This window comes from Rissa tridactyla, chromosome 2 (assembly GCF_028500815.1).
Source record: "Rissa tridactyla isolate bRisTri1 chromosome 2, bRisTri1.patW.cur.20221130, whole genome shotgun sequence".
In the NCBI taxonomy this organism is placed as follows: domain Eukaryota; kingdom Metazoa; phylum Chordata; class Aves; order Charadriiformes; family Laridae; genus Rissa; species Rissa tridactyla.
Genome location: NC_071467.1, coordinates 66,600,873 through 66,617,873, shown reverse-complemented (window position 1 = coordinate 66,617,873; position 17,001 = coordinate 66,600,873). Strand labels below are relative to the sequence as shown.

The 17,001-nt window shown below is 35.7% G+C and overlaps 1 protein-coding gene across 8 annotated transcripts in view; it reads right to left on the bottom strand.

Annotated features, from left to right (window-relative positions):
- INVS (inversin) overlaps positions 1–17,001 on the bottom strand; it is a 101,513-nt gene that overhangs the window by 27,229 nt on the left and 57,283 nt on the right. For all 8 annotated transcript variants that reach the window (XM_054190242.1, XM_054190240.1, XM_054190241.1 and 5 more), the window contains 5 exons: positions 14,683–14,792; positions 10,143–10,314; positions 5,297–5,452; positions 3,560–3,789; positions 1,849–1,955 (listed from right to left, as the gene is read on the bottom strand). In XM_054190242.1, coding sequence (XP_054046217.1) covers positions 1,849–1,955; positions 3,560–3,789; positions 5,297–5,452; positions 10,143–10,314; positions 14,683–14,792 — 775 coding nt within the window. The remainder of the gene's footprint in view (positions 1–1,848; positions 1,956–3,559; positions 3,790–5,296; positions 5,453–10,142; positions 10,315–14,682; positions 14,793–17,001) is intronic.

The window sequence follows — 17,001 nt, the reverse complement described above, 5'->3', positions numbered from 1 at the left end:
GACATCAGCCATCAGCTTTTATACATAATTTAGCATGAAGTTGGTCAAGCAGCAGCCAGCCTGGCATCACGGGATGCACCCAGGACATCAAGTTGGATTACAAAAGAAATTTGCAAAGAACAACAAACCTATCACCCTCCAGACCAGCACTTGATCACATAACTGTAAGCAAATGGGCAGCTTAAAATCCTAGATGCAATCTCAGCTCCATCTTTTCACAAACCTATTTAGCTTTAACCACTATGTTTGAATTTTGAACTAGTATCTCATACTGCACTCTAAGAAAGTGAAGAATGGAAGTTTCTTTCTATTGGTATATTGGGGAAAAAAATTACTATTTGGTGAAATTGTTACTGATTAAAAACCCATTTCATCCAATTACAGAAGAACCATATCCATGAGGTTATTTTTACTCGCTCTTACAACACTCGACTTGATTTTTCCACTTTCCAAACTTCCGAACTCTTAACAATAAAACAGGCTTTGTTGACATTTATTAAGAGGCAATTGTGCAATTTTTATATACTATATATATTTTTAAGAGAATTATATTTAAAGACTGATTCATCTAGAAATATTGGGCATCTGTTTTGTTCTGCACGTGGACTAGCGCTTAAGGGCTGGCATTTGGAATACTGCTAGTCATATTTTGAGTAATCTAGGTTTATACATAAGAACATATACTAACGCCAGAAGGGAAACAGAAATAGATACTAACTGAATGACTGCAGTAAAAGACCAGCTAAGGTCTTTTCCTGACATTTGGGCGTCATTAGTACATTTCTACAAAGTAAGGAAAATAGCAGCCTCCTTTCTGGCAAAATAGTGGCTTTTAATCTTACTTATTAAGAGTAATTTAATTACAACTGTTTATTTCATTTTCTATCAAAAATTACTAAAGAAAGCACTGGCACCACTTCATTAGGAACTACTTATACTTTCATTTGTGTTTTTCAATAAAAAATAAGAACAGAAAAGGAAGAGAGATCTGAGTGGTTTAGAGTAGAGAACAAAAGAGAAATGATGGGAGAAGAAAGCAATTAAAAACTGCGATAAGTATGAAAGTCTCAAATTTAGCACTAAAATATGGGGTTTCAAAGTCCTTAAGTTATTTTAAATGTTGAAATATTCAAATTTGTAGGCATACCGAACATAATTTTATTTATAATTATGACGAGGTCATCTACTCTAAAAAAGGCATTATAGATTTGTGCTAATAGTAATTATGTTCACAGTCAGGTGACTAATTTGAACTCCACAACCCAAATCACTTTTAAAAAACTATTATTTATATGTCAATGAAAGACAAAGAAAAGAGATGCAAATGTACTGTCTCTTTATGATTATAGGAGGAATTTTTTTTAAAACCAGGCCTTTAGAATACAGTTAACCACCAGGTAATCTGTAATCACTATTTTAAAACATAACATTATATTTCTCCTTTTTTCTTTCTTCTCACTGTATGCCTACCAAATAGAAAAGAAAAATTCCAGTCTACTCCAACAGCAGCAGAAATGCCTTTTCATCCTTTGTCCGTACATATCCACTGTCAACTTCATATAAATGAAAAAGATCTTTAAAATTTCAAACAAGACTAGAATGAGTAAATACTAGCAGAAATCTCTGTAAGTTCAAGGTTCAAAAATGATAAACAATTGAAGTTGGAATGTCTTACTTAAAGAAGAGATTTTTCACATTAGAAAAGCTGCTTACAATGAAACCCAAGATTACAGCACTCCTTTTAGATAGAAGACCATGATTGTCTGGCAATATCTGAACACTTAACATTTAAATGGGTAGGTACTACTTTTGCTAAAGTACAAAATAATGCATTCAGACAAGCAATACCTCTCCTCGCTGTTCTCCATATGATTAGGGAAAGCATCAAAACCAAGCAGCAACTTAATAGCATCAAGGTAGCCGTTGTTACAGAGCCAGTGCAAAGCAGTTCTTCCCTGTAAACAATAGAACAGAACAAAAATAAGTATTATCCCCAAACTCTATCACGCCACAAGAAAAGGTTGTAAATCATACTGTAATTCAATGCTTTTCTGGACATGAAGGACAAACTAATTCTTCTAAATAAACTTCCTTGTTAAAATAAAAGAATATAGCACTTAAAAATGAAATAACTTTAAAATTTTTTTTTAAGAACAAGATTACAACACTAGTGCTTTTTCACTTAAAGCAGATGAAAAACAGCATTAGGAGACTAGCTCTACAGTTGCTTTCTTTGCAGCTATGCCACCCAGGTCTGAAGCAGCTCTCATCAACCTTTGCAGTTCAGACTGTTTTCTAGGCTGCTCCAAAACACTGTGACAAGACTGAAAGAATTACAACAATTCAAAAGCAGGTGAAGTTTGAGGAAAGCTCATCAGCCCAGGCAAACAAAGAAAGTCTCCAGCTGTGCTTTCAAGTCGAGCTTGATCTCAGAAGTGTAGTTTCTCTCACATGAAACAGAAGCCCAACTCTCAAGCTGAACTCCATACACGGCCAGCTCGTATATGACCACTCTTGGGACTGGGATCACAGACCACAATATGAATACCTCAGGCTCTGTTAATATCTACAAAACACAGATATTTCCCTTCACTTCCAGGCCATGCCTCCTCTCTGTGTCTTGCTTTTCTGAACTCCAAATGCAGGAAATACCTAGAAGGCTGGGTACCATAGAAAAACATGAAGACATTCTGAGTTCAGTGCTAGCAAGCCACCTCCTGAACCCCAAAGGCTGAAACAGCATGTTACAGTGTCTCTGTGTGAAACAGGTGGAGCTGATGTGTTCAGCTGTGCTCAAGGTGATGCTATACAGACCTGGTAGCAGGTTGGAAAAATCTCCCCAGCGTGCTCTGTAGAACGCATAATAAAAACCACTTTTCCACTACTTGGAATTATCTATGCCCTACAATGAATAGCTACAGAAAAGTTTAACAAATTGGGTGAAATTTTTCTGACTGATGAAGTTCCATCAACTTCTAAGAAATTATCTCATATAACAAAGAAAACTGTTACATGTTGCACAATTATTCTGGCTCCTAATTTCACTTACTGCTTGAATAATGGCACAAAAGAACATACAAACTAGTTAGTGTTCTTTTATTTTCACCCAGAAGAGTGATATATTTGTGGATGCTTATGTGGATAAGTAATTGAAGCAGTTCTTGTGCAATCTCACTTGAAATATCTTACTTGCTCTATCTCTACGCTGAAGAAACATATTACAGACTATAAAATCACATTCTCATGTCAGCTGTTAATAAGGAATGATAGAAGTTAAGAAATCAGACGATCAATATGACTCCTCATAAGATCACACTTTGACAAGGGAAAGTCAGAAGTGATACAGAAAAATATGAATCTTTAATTCATGCTGCACATTTCAATATTACTTTTCATTCACGATTTTACAAGTGAAGCCATAGGAAAAACTATGTCATGATAAACAGCAGCAAAGATGCTTCTATGTCCCAGAAAAGAGAATGACCTTGAAGAAAAGGAAAACGTTTTGACTTACAGTTACTCTGAAGTTAATTAGATAGCCCAGTGAAGAACAACATACCTCTTTATCCTGAATATTTGGATCTGCGTTGTTTTCCAGTAACACCACCATGCAGTTAATGTAACCTCCATAAGCAGCACACTGCAAAGGTGTTCTACCTGCATAATCCTGCACATTAGGGTTGATTTTATTTTCTATCAAGATTTGGCACACGTCAGCATTTCCTCCCAGGGCTGCCCAGTGAAGGGGGGAATGGCCATCTTGGTCCACCAAATCTACTCTTGCTCCCCCTGTAACAACAAATACATTTTTGAACACAAAAAAAGAAAATACTTTTGAATGAAAAGAAAAAAAAAAAAAAGGATAAGTTTATGTTCAACTAGAACTTACTTGGTAAACTGACAATTCAGAGAAATATTTCTGAAAGTAACTTCATTACTCAAATCCAAAAACCTAAATCAAAATTAATTGGGAATGAGATAGCTTCAGTGAGGGTCTGGCATCTAACTTTTTTACAAGCTGGTAAGTATGCTTGCAGATGCTTCAGAATCTCCAGATTTGTCAAATGCCCTTGAAAAACCTAGCCTTTATTTATTTCAGGCCTATTAATTTTCAGTGAAACTTCTATTTCTTAACAGCAAAATAACTTTTGAAAATTAGACTTCAGATGAAATATCTTTTTAAATCTCCAAAGCAGACAAGATAAAATATTCACAGTTAAGAATTACTTCTTAAAAAACTTGATTTTTTTTAAAATTCAAGCATGCTAAGACTCTTTTATGCAGATAATTGATTTCTCTATGTGTTCTTGTAAGATGTAAAACCTCCATACAAAAATAAAACTCTACAAATATAAAACTTGAGCCAACGAGCAACAATGACTGTCTACATCATAAAATATTTAATTAAAAATAACTCAGATTCTGATAACCAAGTTTTTTGCATCTATAAAAGCTAAATGACATAGGGGGTGGGAGGAAGAACTTAAAAGGAGGTTAAAATATGCCCGGCAGATCACAGAAGGAAGGACTTTCAGTAATAAGCTTTTCAGTAATAAAGGTTGGTAGACAGAAATTTTGCAACTTGTTAACCTGGATACTTCAACTGTCCATAAATGGGACAGTAGCTCAAGTAGGAGGGAGACTGCTTCCAGCTACTCAGAACTTTTCTGTGAAGCTAAAATGACAGAATTTTGCATCTAAAATACCACTGTTCTTTCGCTTCAGCAGAGTTTTTACAATTATCCAAAACTGTGTAAGTTGTTAAATCTTATTTCTGTCTACAAATAAAATACTGCTTATAAAAACCAACTAGAGGAAAATATTAATGATTTAGGATTTTTGATAGCTACCTTCATTAAAAAAATAAAGATTCATTTAAATAGTCAAAAAGTCTTCAAAGCAGCCTAAGAATTCTTTCTCACAAAAGAGAAGAAAGCTTAATTTAGTCTTATTTACTGGAGAAAAAAAAAAGAAAGAAAACCAATTACTTGCTGGGGGGAGAGGAGGCAATTTGACAGACTAGAACGTACGTGAAAAGGCTTAAGCAGAAGAGAGCTGTGAAAAGAACTATCCCAATTTTGAAAGTTTTATATTTAACTCTTCTAGCCATTTTGCACAACGTTCTGATACCTTTTACATTTACTAGCGCTGTTCCACAAAGGGTACTTACAGAGAAAAACTGCTTTAGAGAAGTACTTTTCTACCCCACCTCTTGCTCAGTGTGCTGTTTATTTCCCAGTCCCGCAGAAAGCAGCACCAGAACTCTGAACAGGTTTGTAAATTCATAACAGCTGACCTTTAATAAGTGTTTGTATCACTTCTTTGTGTCCCATCTCACAGGCTCGGAAAAGCGGGGTATGTTTCATTACATCCAAAGCATCTACCTGTGCGTTATGTTCCAAGAGCAGTTTCACTGTGCTGACATGGCCGGAAAGGGCAGCAGCGTGTAACGCTAAAAAAATAAAGTAAAAGGAAAAAGAAATCACAATATCATGAGCTTTGGAGGTTCACAAGTCGAACAGTCAAAATAAAAATTAATTTCAACCACTTGGGGGAAAAAGTGCTTTTCAACCATAAGAAACTGAAGAATGATAACAAGTGATCACTAACCACATTTCCATGCCATACAAGCAACAGAGCGATAAGCAGAAAAACTGTTATCCCTGAAACATGGTTTTAACTTGTACAAATAGGAATTTTAACCTTAACACCACCAAGACTGGCATATACTGAGGATCTGTGGAAGGTTAACAGCTTCTGATGAAGAGAACATAACATGATCTACTTCTGCCTCTGTTTTGTGGCATTTCTTACATCACCCCAATGGAAATGAAACTGTCCACTGCCAGTGAAAGAAAGCTTTCATTATTTCTTCAATGTTTTCATGAAAATACCTTTTTTTTTTTCTTTCAAAGAAGCAAAGCTGTCTCAATTAAAACTTCAGATAACCACTCAGGTGGTTTTTTTCAAAATTACTTGGAGAAAATTTTACACAAAATTACGTAGCAAGGCCATCACATCTCACACAGTACCTGCACCTCCCTGTTTTCTTCAGAAAAGAGAAAAATATGGTACACAGACCAGATACCACATTTTGTCTCATCCCTACAATTTATGAAGTTCAGTTGTATAAAACCTATGCAAAGTTGATTCTGCAGACTCCTACTCTTACGTAGTTTTCTTTGCCTTCTCATCGTACGCAGACTTCACTGAGTCCAAAACGACAAATAACACAGAGCTACCTTAGCAGAGTAAGACCTCAGAGGTAAAGACGTGGTGTCCTACAACTGAAGTTGCTACCAGCTAACACAGCATCCTGCTGGCACTGGCAGCCGGAGCTGAGGAAAACGAAATACCAAACCAACCAGTTCGGTGTTCTTTTTGAAGGAAAACTATACACAGCAATGAGATTTCAAACCAATGGAGGACACGCATACTGGTGATTTCACTTACAATTTGATTTCAAAAGGCTTTTAATTATTTCCTGTGGTCAGCAATCAAATCAGATAATCTACATTCTCATACTGCCTTACATGTAGAATATTTCACAGATGACAAAATCAAAATAATTTAGAATGAAAATACAAAACAGTGCAACTCACAAATGTGCATTTAGTGAAGTGAATTCATATTTCCCCATGAAATTTCACAAATATTCATCCATGGTGAGAATTCAGTCCGCTCAAGCAAGCGAATATGTGGGGCTGTAAACAGTACCTACGTGCCTGTACTCGTTTAATGTTAAGACAGGCAGGGTCAGGATCCAGCAGAGGCATTATACAGAAAGGCACACCACAAAGGCCGGTGTTAGAAGGAATTGCTTCTTGAACCAAAGCCAGCATATCAAAACAGGCAGGCTTTTTAGATTTGCTACTGTTTACTACTGGTACCAGCTTCACACTGCTTATGAGACAGTAACCCAGCATAACCTGCCACGCTAAAATGCACAGGTTGTTCCTACTGTCCATGAATCATATCCAGCTGAAGTGTGTTGCCTTAAAACAGATTTTCAAAATTAGCGATAGTAACTGGACTGTGATACAGACAAATGAGGCCCTCCCTACAAGAACTGGGGTCACAGCCAGAGACACTATGAGAAGTGCTGCCTTATTAATTGAAATCATGCCTTTACAATCACACTGATGTTTAACTGTTGCATGTAAAAAGCACACGGACACTCATCACACTCCTGAAAAATAACTGTAAACATCAAGATGTGCAGTACGTAGGCCAGTGGGTGTCTATCAGTAGAAATTTGACAAGAACGAGATCCCTGCCACTTCGTACATTTGTCTGGGCCTGGTTTTCATGGTCTGACCTCACAGTAAACCCTAGGTTCTGGTTTTTGTACTGCATTTCTTATGAAACCAAAGGCAGTAAACCACTCCATCAGATGACACATGGGGTGTGTATAACAATACAATAGAAAAAGAGCTGCTGTGTCAGCTTGGCTGGTTCTTCCCCCCTATCACTCATTCTGACGCAGGCATCTTGTTTCGGACTTTGTGCTCAATATTTTCTTGTAAGCCAAATTTTCTGTGATGGAGTCACGGTGACTGAAGAGATTCTTCGGCCAGCTGGTCACAATAGGCCCTTTGTTCAGCCGACAGACAGAGCCCTCTCCATTGTAGGCAGTGACGCAGAGCTATAAAGCTGCCCCTGTAATGCTCCTGCAGCGCTGATCTCTGAGAAGAGGGAAATTCCTTTCCCTTGGTGTCATTCTCCTACACAATACGAAGAGTCTCGATGTTCTAGCAAAGCTGAATGGAGAGCTTGCTCTTTTTAAGCAAAAGCAAAAGGCTGCGTTAACGCAACATTATAACTGAGCTTAACCAAGTTGGCACACAAAAGTCAGAAAAACACAACCTTGAACTCTCCTCAGCAACTGTCTCCCAGGAACGGTGGCATGTACGCTATTTTCTATTACTGCATAGTTTCCCCATCAGAATACAATGCTACTTTTTCCCTCACCAAAACTTGGGAATGATTAAGAACCGTCGGGAAAAAAAACAGATCTGAAATGAGAGAGTGATTTACTGGTGGGCTTCCTTTTAAGTTTACAGCTCACTAAAATAAAGCCCATGCTACTGCACATGCTTGCACTATGGTAAAATTTGGATTGCCCGACAGCAGGCGACGAACGGCACAGTTCCCCACTTTGAGACTATTAGTGTGTTCTACACAACCGTGGTTTCAAGTAAATGGAAAATCCATTCGTTTCCTTGGATTAAAAGCTCTACAACAAAATCAAGATTAAAAGGTGATTACACATCACTGCTATGAAAGGCTTAAGACCGAAAGATAATAAACCCAACCACCTGAATTATTCAAGCATGAAACCCACACCTGAGTAATTTCAGAAACACAGTATGTGATTATGGACTGCAAAGAAGAAAACCCTTTGTAAGGAGATTTGTACAGTAACTACAACATTACAGCACCTTAAGGTCTGAAACAAATTCTGTGAGCTATTTAAAAGGGAACTGTCAGGAAGAAGCAAATATAGGTGAGACTGAGAAAAGATGAAACAAGACTAAAATGGTAGAGTATGTAGTTTGTAAAGTCATCAAACACAAAGACTGAGATTTTATTGTTGCACAATTTCTTAAACTCAAAAATTACAAACTATCATAACTTGGAAAGACTGATTTTTTTTGTGTGTTAATTTGTAAGGAAAGCAAGACTTCAGATATTTAAATAAAATTTTCTGGTAACTGTATTTGGCTTTTTGTGTAAAGACGTCCCATACAGCCAAAGGAAATAAAAATTTCCATCTTTTTATATGAAAGTAATATTCATACACGGTATCTTTCAAATCCTGAACCACACAGCCCTGACATTGCATTTATTTACCATTTGTATGTAATTCAAAGTGTGATCTGAAAAGAGAAAAGCTGTTAAACTCCTATCTTTATTTCTTGGTTGGGACAGATCTATGCTGCAAGTTCCCTAAATCTAAGCTGCATCTTAGGCTAGTTTGTGTGTGTGTGCAGCCAAAACATAATGCTTAAGTATACCTTAAAACAAATAAATTAAAAATTATGTAAACAAACATTGCAATATACATTCTTGTTTGTTTAATATAGCATAGTTTTCTTTTCAGGAGAAATGCCCTCTACTGTATTATTCATGGGTGTGTGCTCTGACTGTCATCTTGGCTATTGTTTTACTACTTATTATACGTAGATATACATTTTTGCGCTTAACTTCTAAATTTGTGACCTGGCTGTGACTGGCAGCTGTGACTGGTTCACGACCTCTTCCCACAGAGTTTACCCCTGCATCCCCCTGCTACCAAACCCCTCCAATTTATGCCAAATATATCCACATTCTCCTCTTTTTTTATTCAGATGTCATCAGCACACTATACAGCTGCACTACTTTTACCTGCATTTCCAACACTGTTGAATACATATACCCTTCAACGCCTGTCTCTCTGTCAGAACTCTTATTCTATTTTTGCTGAAAGTACTAAATAGGTACAATATTTCTACCACAAATTCTTATAATTTTTCTTTAGAGGAGATAAATTCACATTCACAAATTTGGAATTTCATGACTGGCATGTTTGAATTCTGAAACGCTGTGCTGCATACCTATCTTTGCTTTGGGCAGATAATGGGATGATAAACTTGGGGTTATCAAGTATAACCCTCTTGTTTGGACAACAGAAGTGCAACAGGTGTAATCTTTATTACAGTATCATTACAGATAACTATGGTACTTAAGATTTTCATGTTGATAATTTACCCACCTCACTAGTTAGTTTGCTCTATATTGTTTCAAAGTATTTCTTTACTGAATTTTTTTTTAACAGGCATTTTCAGAGAGGGCTTTTTATGCAATTTTAGTTCATTTTATTCTTCAAAATACAGACCAACTCTTCCTTTCCCAGGATTATGGACCCAACTAAATAGCAGTATAGCAGTACATTTCTTCTTCTTACTGTTTCAAATGAACTGGTCCAATCTGTGCAGAAAAGATTTGTTTCTTTCCCTCAATAAGGCAAAGAAGCAACTCACACACGTAATTAAACTAATGCAGAAATATTTTCAGAATTAAGGTACACATCCAGGAAAAGATTAATACAGCTTCTAACAAGCTGGAAACATCCAGCGGATCTTTATTGTAAAGCATCTTACCTGTGCCAGCGTATTTGTCTGTCATATTGATATCAATATCCAATTTTAAAGTCAGCATAGTCCTAATGACATCATCACTGCCTTTGCCAGCTGCCCACATGAAGGATGTTCTTCCCTCAAGATCCGAGTCATCTTTTACAGAAGGATGTTTCAAAAATACTTCAACTGTTTCCTGAAAAGACATACTATTGAAATTAACATTAAAAGGAATCTGTAACAACAAGAGATTATTGCGTCTCATTTAGCTGTTTATGAAGCAAATCAAAGCTTCATTTTTCCTTTTTATGTTTTTATAGAGTAATAGCTCAACAGGAGCAATGTATTTTCTGCTATGCCCTTTACCTCGTCAATGTTCATAGCACGTACTTAAGTAACTATGAGTTGAACACTGTCATTTATTTCATACTTTTTGCTTTTTAGTGTCAAACATCACGTGTTCATCAGAAGTAAGTAAAAGACACTGCAGTTACTGGGAAGAAAGCAATGGGTAAAATGTTATTGGCTTATCAAAATATTACTGTAATACTATGATGTTAAAATAATGTTCCTTCAAAATAGTCTCCTGACGTATTGTTTGCTTCAATTCTAAATATGACTGCACGTGCAAATATTTTAGTTTGCTAAACTCTAATAATTTGACTATTCGAAAAAAAAAAAAGACTTTTGGGGCAACATAGACATATTTCCTGATATTTAATAATATCAACAGGTTACTAATTACTGAAATATTATAAATCAAAAAAGATTAAGAAAAATCCTTACACCCGAGTCCAGGCTTTCCACTGTAACTGTTACATTAAAGTATCTACTTAAATCAAAGCAAAAAGAATCACTTCTTCAAATGTTGCGTTTGTGTTCAGCTCTTAGCAAACAAGTCCACTTGTTTAACCTGCTGCTGAATTCTTAACAAGCCACACAGGGAAGAAAGGGAGAGGAAATCACTACTGCAGGAAAAAGAATCAGGGGAAGATTCTCCCGTTTCTATCTAATGTCTTACAAAGGCTGTGTATTTAACAGCTGGTAAACATCTCTTAAGAGCCACTGATAGGCTAGCCAATAAAAAATGAAAAAAAGTGGGTTTCATGATGTTATTTTATTTTTATATTTTAGTATTAACACTACTTTATTCTTTCTGCTGTGTGACCCCAAAATAGCTCATCACTGCTCTGGGTAGAATGAGAATTCCTTGGCAATAAGGAATCAAATGCCTATAATCACATAGGTGTTTAAATGCCTATGACCTATTGATTACTTTTTAGTTTTTTTAACTACTACTTATTATTTCATCCCTCTAAAGAAACAGGAAATTTCTCGTTTATCTTATGTTGATGGGATCTAAGATCCTAACAGCTTTGTGAATTTGGGTCCATATCTGAACTACCAGTTTATTGTAAAACGGTCCAGACAGAAATAATGAGGAATGGAAGCATTAAGCCTTCCACACAAACCAGCGTGTGTTTATAGCTTTGTGTACTCACACTGACCATCCCCACACCTCAGATATAAACGGCTACTCATTAGGCCAGCAACTCAGCACCCTACCAGTACTCTGCACTGCTTGAAATCCTGCAAAGTGAAAAGAAGTATGAAGGCTGGACCTTTTCAATAGTAAGGCACGCAGGCTACAAACATAAATAAGTCATTTTATTTTTCCATTAAGTTTTAGCAAAGCAACCTTTCTTTCAGCCACTCTTTTTTTTCCTAGAGTTTTTAATGGGAAAAAGAGGAAGAAAATCCCACACTGTTATTTTCCAAAATGAAGTTATCACAACTTGAAAACAAAATGAAATTAAATTAGAACAGGATGGTTAAGAAATCAGAAAATAAAAGTATCAATCAATCACTTTAATTCTATGTGTATTTTGTCATGAAAAAATGCATGCATTTATCTCTATTTAAAGAACTGGAGAAAACAAAATAAAAAATAACAAAGCTGAAAAACAACAGTAAAAGAAAGAAATAAACATTGATCATTCTGTGCTATCAAGAAACTCTGAAAAATACTATTATTTTTGCATATTCAAAAATCAGATATGAGTATCCACATTCCATTTACTAGATCATTCTACACAAGTTTGTGAAAGGGAAGTCTATTGTCTTGGACATCTCCAGAAAAATTCAGGAAAAAATAATACATATTTAGTCCTGCATTCTGCATACTAAAACCAATACTAATAGAGCATCTGCCTTCACACATGAAGTTCAAAAATTTAAAAAGGATGTTTATTTGGACCTTCTGCCGGATACATAAGCCATCGAAATCTCAGGCAACCTATCTGGGTGCTTATGTTAGGAAACTACTCTTCTAGAACTTTTCCTTTTAAAGTAAGTGGGAATAAGTTAGTCTCAGATAACAAATGCTTCACATAAATTAAGTGCCAGCTAAGTCTCTTCAATCTTTAAAAAATAAAAGCGTCATATTAGCATTAAGTAACCCATAAAAAAACAGAACAAAGAACAAGATATTGAGTTAAGTAAAACTGAAAGCAATGCAAATATTTATAATAAACACAAAAGAGCAAGCTTTCTTCTTGTTGTTACGAACTAAGAAAGGTCTCATTTTAACTGAGAAACATACCATGCCTATCCAGACTTGGACAGTCTGAACAGAACAGCACGGTGGCTCTCAAACCATATAGAGAAGCTACTGCCAAAACAAACACGGATGTGTCTTTACTCATTTGTTTGACTATGTATATGGAATACAGTGGTGCGAATTTCTCAAGGATTTGTATGTGATAGAGAAAAAAAGCAAATAGTGGTGCTCAGCAACAACCGGAGTGGTAAAAAAGAGAGAAGCTCCAGACACAGTTTAGGCATGCATAAATAGTGGTTCTGGATACATCACCAATTAAAAGAGGCCTGCAGATCTGAATGAGATTCTCCTGTTTGATTCTTCATATAAGATGGAAAACAGTACCTTCATTGTAAGTGCACAAGATTACAAAAGAACGTTTGATTCCATCACCAACTCTATTTCCCCATAAAAACGTAAACAGTATCATAGTTTGGCTGGCTGGTGGGATCAAAAGGCAGCGACATAATGAAGATGTTTCATACAACTGAATCAAGCCCAGAGAAAGCAAGCCAGTATGAAAAAATCATTTTTTAGGAATGTATCAATAAAGAAAAGAAAAAAAAGATAAAATCATGTGGAGATAATCACCAGATTGTAAATAAAAACATTCTTTCCCATGAGTCGGACTCAAACTAGAAAGAAAGGCTTTTACAATATAAATATTTCAGGGGTGTGAGTCAGACCCAAATTGTACATACCACGTAATGGACAATATTCAGCATCAATAAAAAAATTCTCTAAAAAGGCATAAATTATACACAGAGATATGTTCCAATGAAATCCTGAATTTAAAAAAAAATATCTGTATGGTCTTACTAAGACCACCTCCAAAAAACCCCACCAAAACCTCAAAACTCAGTCTCAGATGGAAACAGAGGGTGACAGCTGTGGTATTAATATACATTGGTCAATTGCCTCTTTCAATAGTATTTCTGGATTTGTTAACTTGAATGGTTTTCAAGAGCATTTACATTTTACTTGTTTTATGAAAATTAACATATGAGTAGGCAAGAAAGACCCAAATTAGTATCCCTGTTAAGAAAATGCTGCAATATGCTCTACATAACTATATTAATTAGGCACTAAATAACCCTTTTTGTAAAGGGAGGTTATGAATAATACAACTGAAGAAAACTTAGATGGGAGCTCTCAGCTTACTACACATGGCATAATTCAACTATGAGAGACAGAGCGGCACGAAGAAGCGTTCTTAAGTTCCCAGTGCTTGAGAACTACTATAATAACATCTATGACCAGCAATCATTAAACTGCTGAGTTTTATAATTAGCTCTACTGTATCAGATCTTGCTCTGGAAAAAAAATTACCTATTCTAACAAAATATAAGAATCACGCTGACTGAGAAATCAATTTTCTTTGCTGTCTGAATTTAAAAAATATTTTAAAAATATTAAAAACTTTAAGAAACTTAAAAAAATATAGTGTTCATAGAGAATTGTGACAAAAGGTACTCACTATGTATCCATCCTTTATGAGACAATGGCTTATTCATAATAGCAAATATTAATAAGTTAACCACCTTCTTGAAGGCAAAGACTGGTTTGTCTGGTACTGAAGCAGCTGTGCAAATACTTATACAGGTGACCGTACTCTAAATACCTTATACCTGCTTAGATTTTGCTATAATGAGACTTAAAAAGAAAAAGCACTGTAAAATAGTAGGTGCCATTCTGCTTTCTACTGAAATACCTAAATGACTACTGTGTGTTCTGATGCAAACGTATAGATCAAAGGGCTTTTCTTTGTACAGCAATTCACTTTTTAAAACCTATTTTGAATAGATTGAAATTAACCACTTTTAAGTCACGTAACATCGGAAAATTCTGAATTAACTTGTGCAAACAACACTGTGCATTGTTTTAAAAACAACTCAAACACTTTGTCACATTGTAAGTGTTTCAGCAAAATATATTTACTTCACATTTAGGGTATGTGCTACTTACAGCAAAGTTGCTCTGAGCTGCATAATGTAGGGGTGTTGCACCTTGACTATCAGATGGGATAGTTCCAAACTTATTTCTTTCTAGTAAGAGATGGACAATCTGCGCATGACCTGAGAAAAATAATAATATAATGAAATCAGGCATGTATCAAATCCTAAAGTTAAACACTTCCCTATTTAAAAAAAAAAAAGAAAAGAAACTGAAGAAAATGAACAGACTTCAGTAAATAATAGTATGTTTGTGTTGTAGCCATTAGCCTAAAGATTAGAGAGAAACATAAGACTTGATATTTAACTATTAAGCCTGGCATGCACCTTCCTCATGTTCCAGTTCCACACTCTGTATCCTTATTTTTGAGGGGCATCTGTAAATCAGAATGACATATGAATTGCAGCAACATGTGGAAAGACTTTCTATTTCTTTTAAAATAAATCACTAGAGCATTGTCCTAAACAAACAAACCATCAGTAGCTGGTCAGACAACTGCGATATTAACATTGCAATGAATGAGTTTAATATTTCCAGAAAAAGCTTCTGATAATTCAGCTTGCGATGCTGCATAAATCACATAAAAATACTCTGATTTTACAGGGGAGATCTCCCAGCACCTTGCGTGTGGAGAAAACAACCAATTTTGCCGCTTTTTACTTTTGCACATTTGACTTGAATTACTTTAGAATAAATGAAAAAAAGTAGGTAAAACTTTCTACTAGCAGTAGACTTTTTTAATGAAAACACTGACAATTACAAAATGAAGCTGTTTAACAATTGTGGACTGTAGCTTTTTAAAACCTAAGAGATGGTGCACTAGGGAAGTCTTTTGTGGAACGGCACTTTCAGACTTTATAGGCAGCAGAAACGAGAGAAAATGGTCAACTTGGGTCAAAAAGGATGTGGGCATTTTTTTTTTTCTAGGGGCTTTACAGGAAGGCTCTTCTTTCCTTTCAGCCACTAAGACACGTCTGGACCCAGAACATCACAACACTCTGTCCCTTCCTACCAGAAAACACTTAAAAAGAAGAGACATAATGTTGCTATGCTCTTCCCATCTCAAGATTATGAGTGAATTGAGGTGCACTGGAAGAAGTTGGTTCTCAGTGCAATCCTAGCAGGAAAAACATAGGAGTACTAAGCCTGGAAAAAAACTTGCCTGAACTTTCAGGACACTCAACTAGAAAAAGGGTAGCTGAACTCTGTATTCAGGACAATAGGATTATCTAAATTATCTATGAGAAAGAAGGCTTGAGGGAGATGAAAATAACTTTTGTATTGGGTACAACCGTAAATAAATTGGTCTAAAGATGGATCTCACGTGGATGTTAACATAAACATTAAAACTCAGTTCTTGAGGTCAAGAACTGTCATTTCTGTAGTACTTTGATTTAGAAGAGATATAATTTGGCTAAGACTTTTATCTCCAAAAGAAAAGGTAACAGGAGCAACAATGCCCTAAGATGCAGTCACATGCAACTCATCACCTTTAACAGAGTGTTTGTGGCTGTATCCATGCAATACTTAAAAACCCCTATTGTTAACCCATTTAGTAACATTTTAGACTCTTTGAGAATTATATACAGCATTCAGTATCTAACTTAAAAACAAAACCCTAAAAAGTAATCATGATTTACCAATCAGAAGTTCCCCATGGGCATATGCCACCTAGAGACCTCATCAACTTCACAAAGGACTCTGGAGGTCTTGGCACATCTTCTCCCTTTATTCCACATTGATCAAACAATCCATTTTTCCAACAGACAAAACTTCTCTCTTAAATACAATCAATTTCAAAACACGATAAATTTTGCTTCTTGGACAGAACCAAGTGATAATGACTATTTCTTTGGAAGTCTGATTCTATGACACTTAAAATGTTTCACAATTTCTCTGTAAAAATTCAATATCCCTACTTGAATGCAAATGCAAATCTGAGAACACTCTTTCTTCTTTTTCTTTTTAAATAAACATAATCAAACTACACGTATATTGTCACTGGAGTTGCAGTAACTCGCTCCAGTGAGCAATCTGATTCTTTTATTGGCATTCTTTGTCTGCAGTGTCCCAAAGGGTTGTGGGGATGAAGCCTGTTAAAAGCAGGGAGAGAGTGTTTGAAGATGCTTTCTTTTTATCTGGTGGTGTTTATTTTTTCCTCCTGCACATAGGAGAATGGAAAACAGGAGGTCAATTTTCTCACTCATATTGTTTTGGTGCCTGTCATTTTATGAGTTGAGTTTCCCCTGTATTTAGACTGTTTATATCAAGTTTTTACCTGTTTTGCAAAGATCCAGTTTTGCAACCCATAAAACCAAACTGTGACGAACT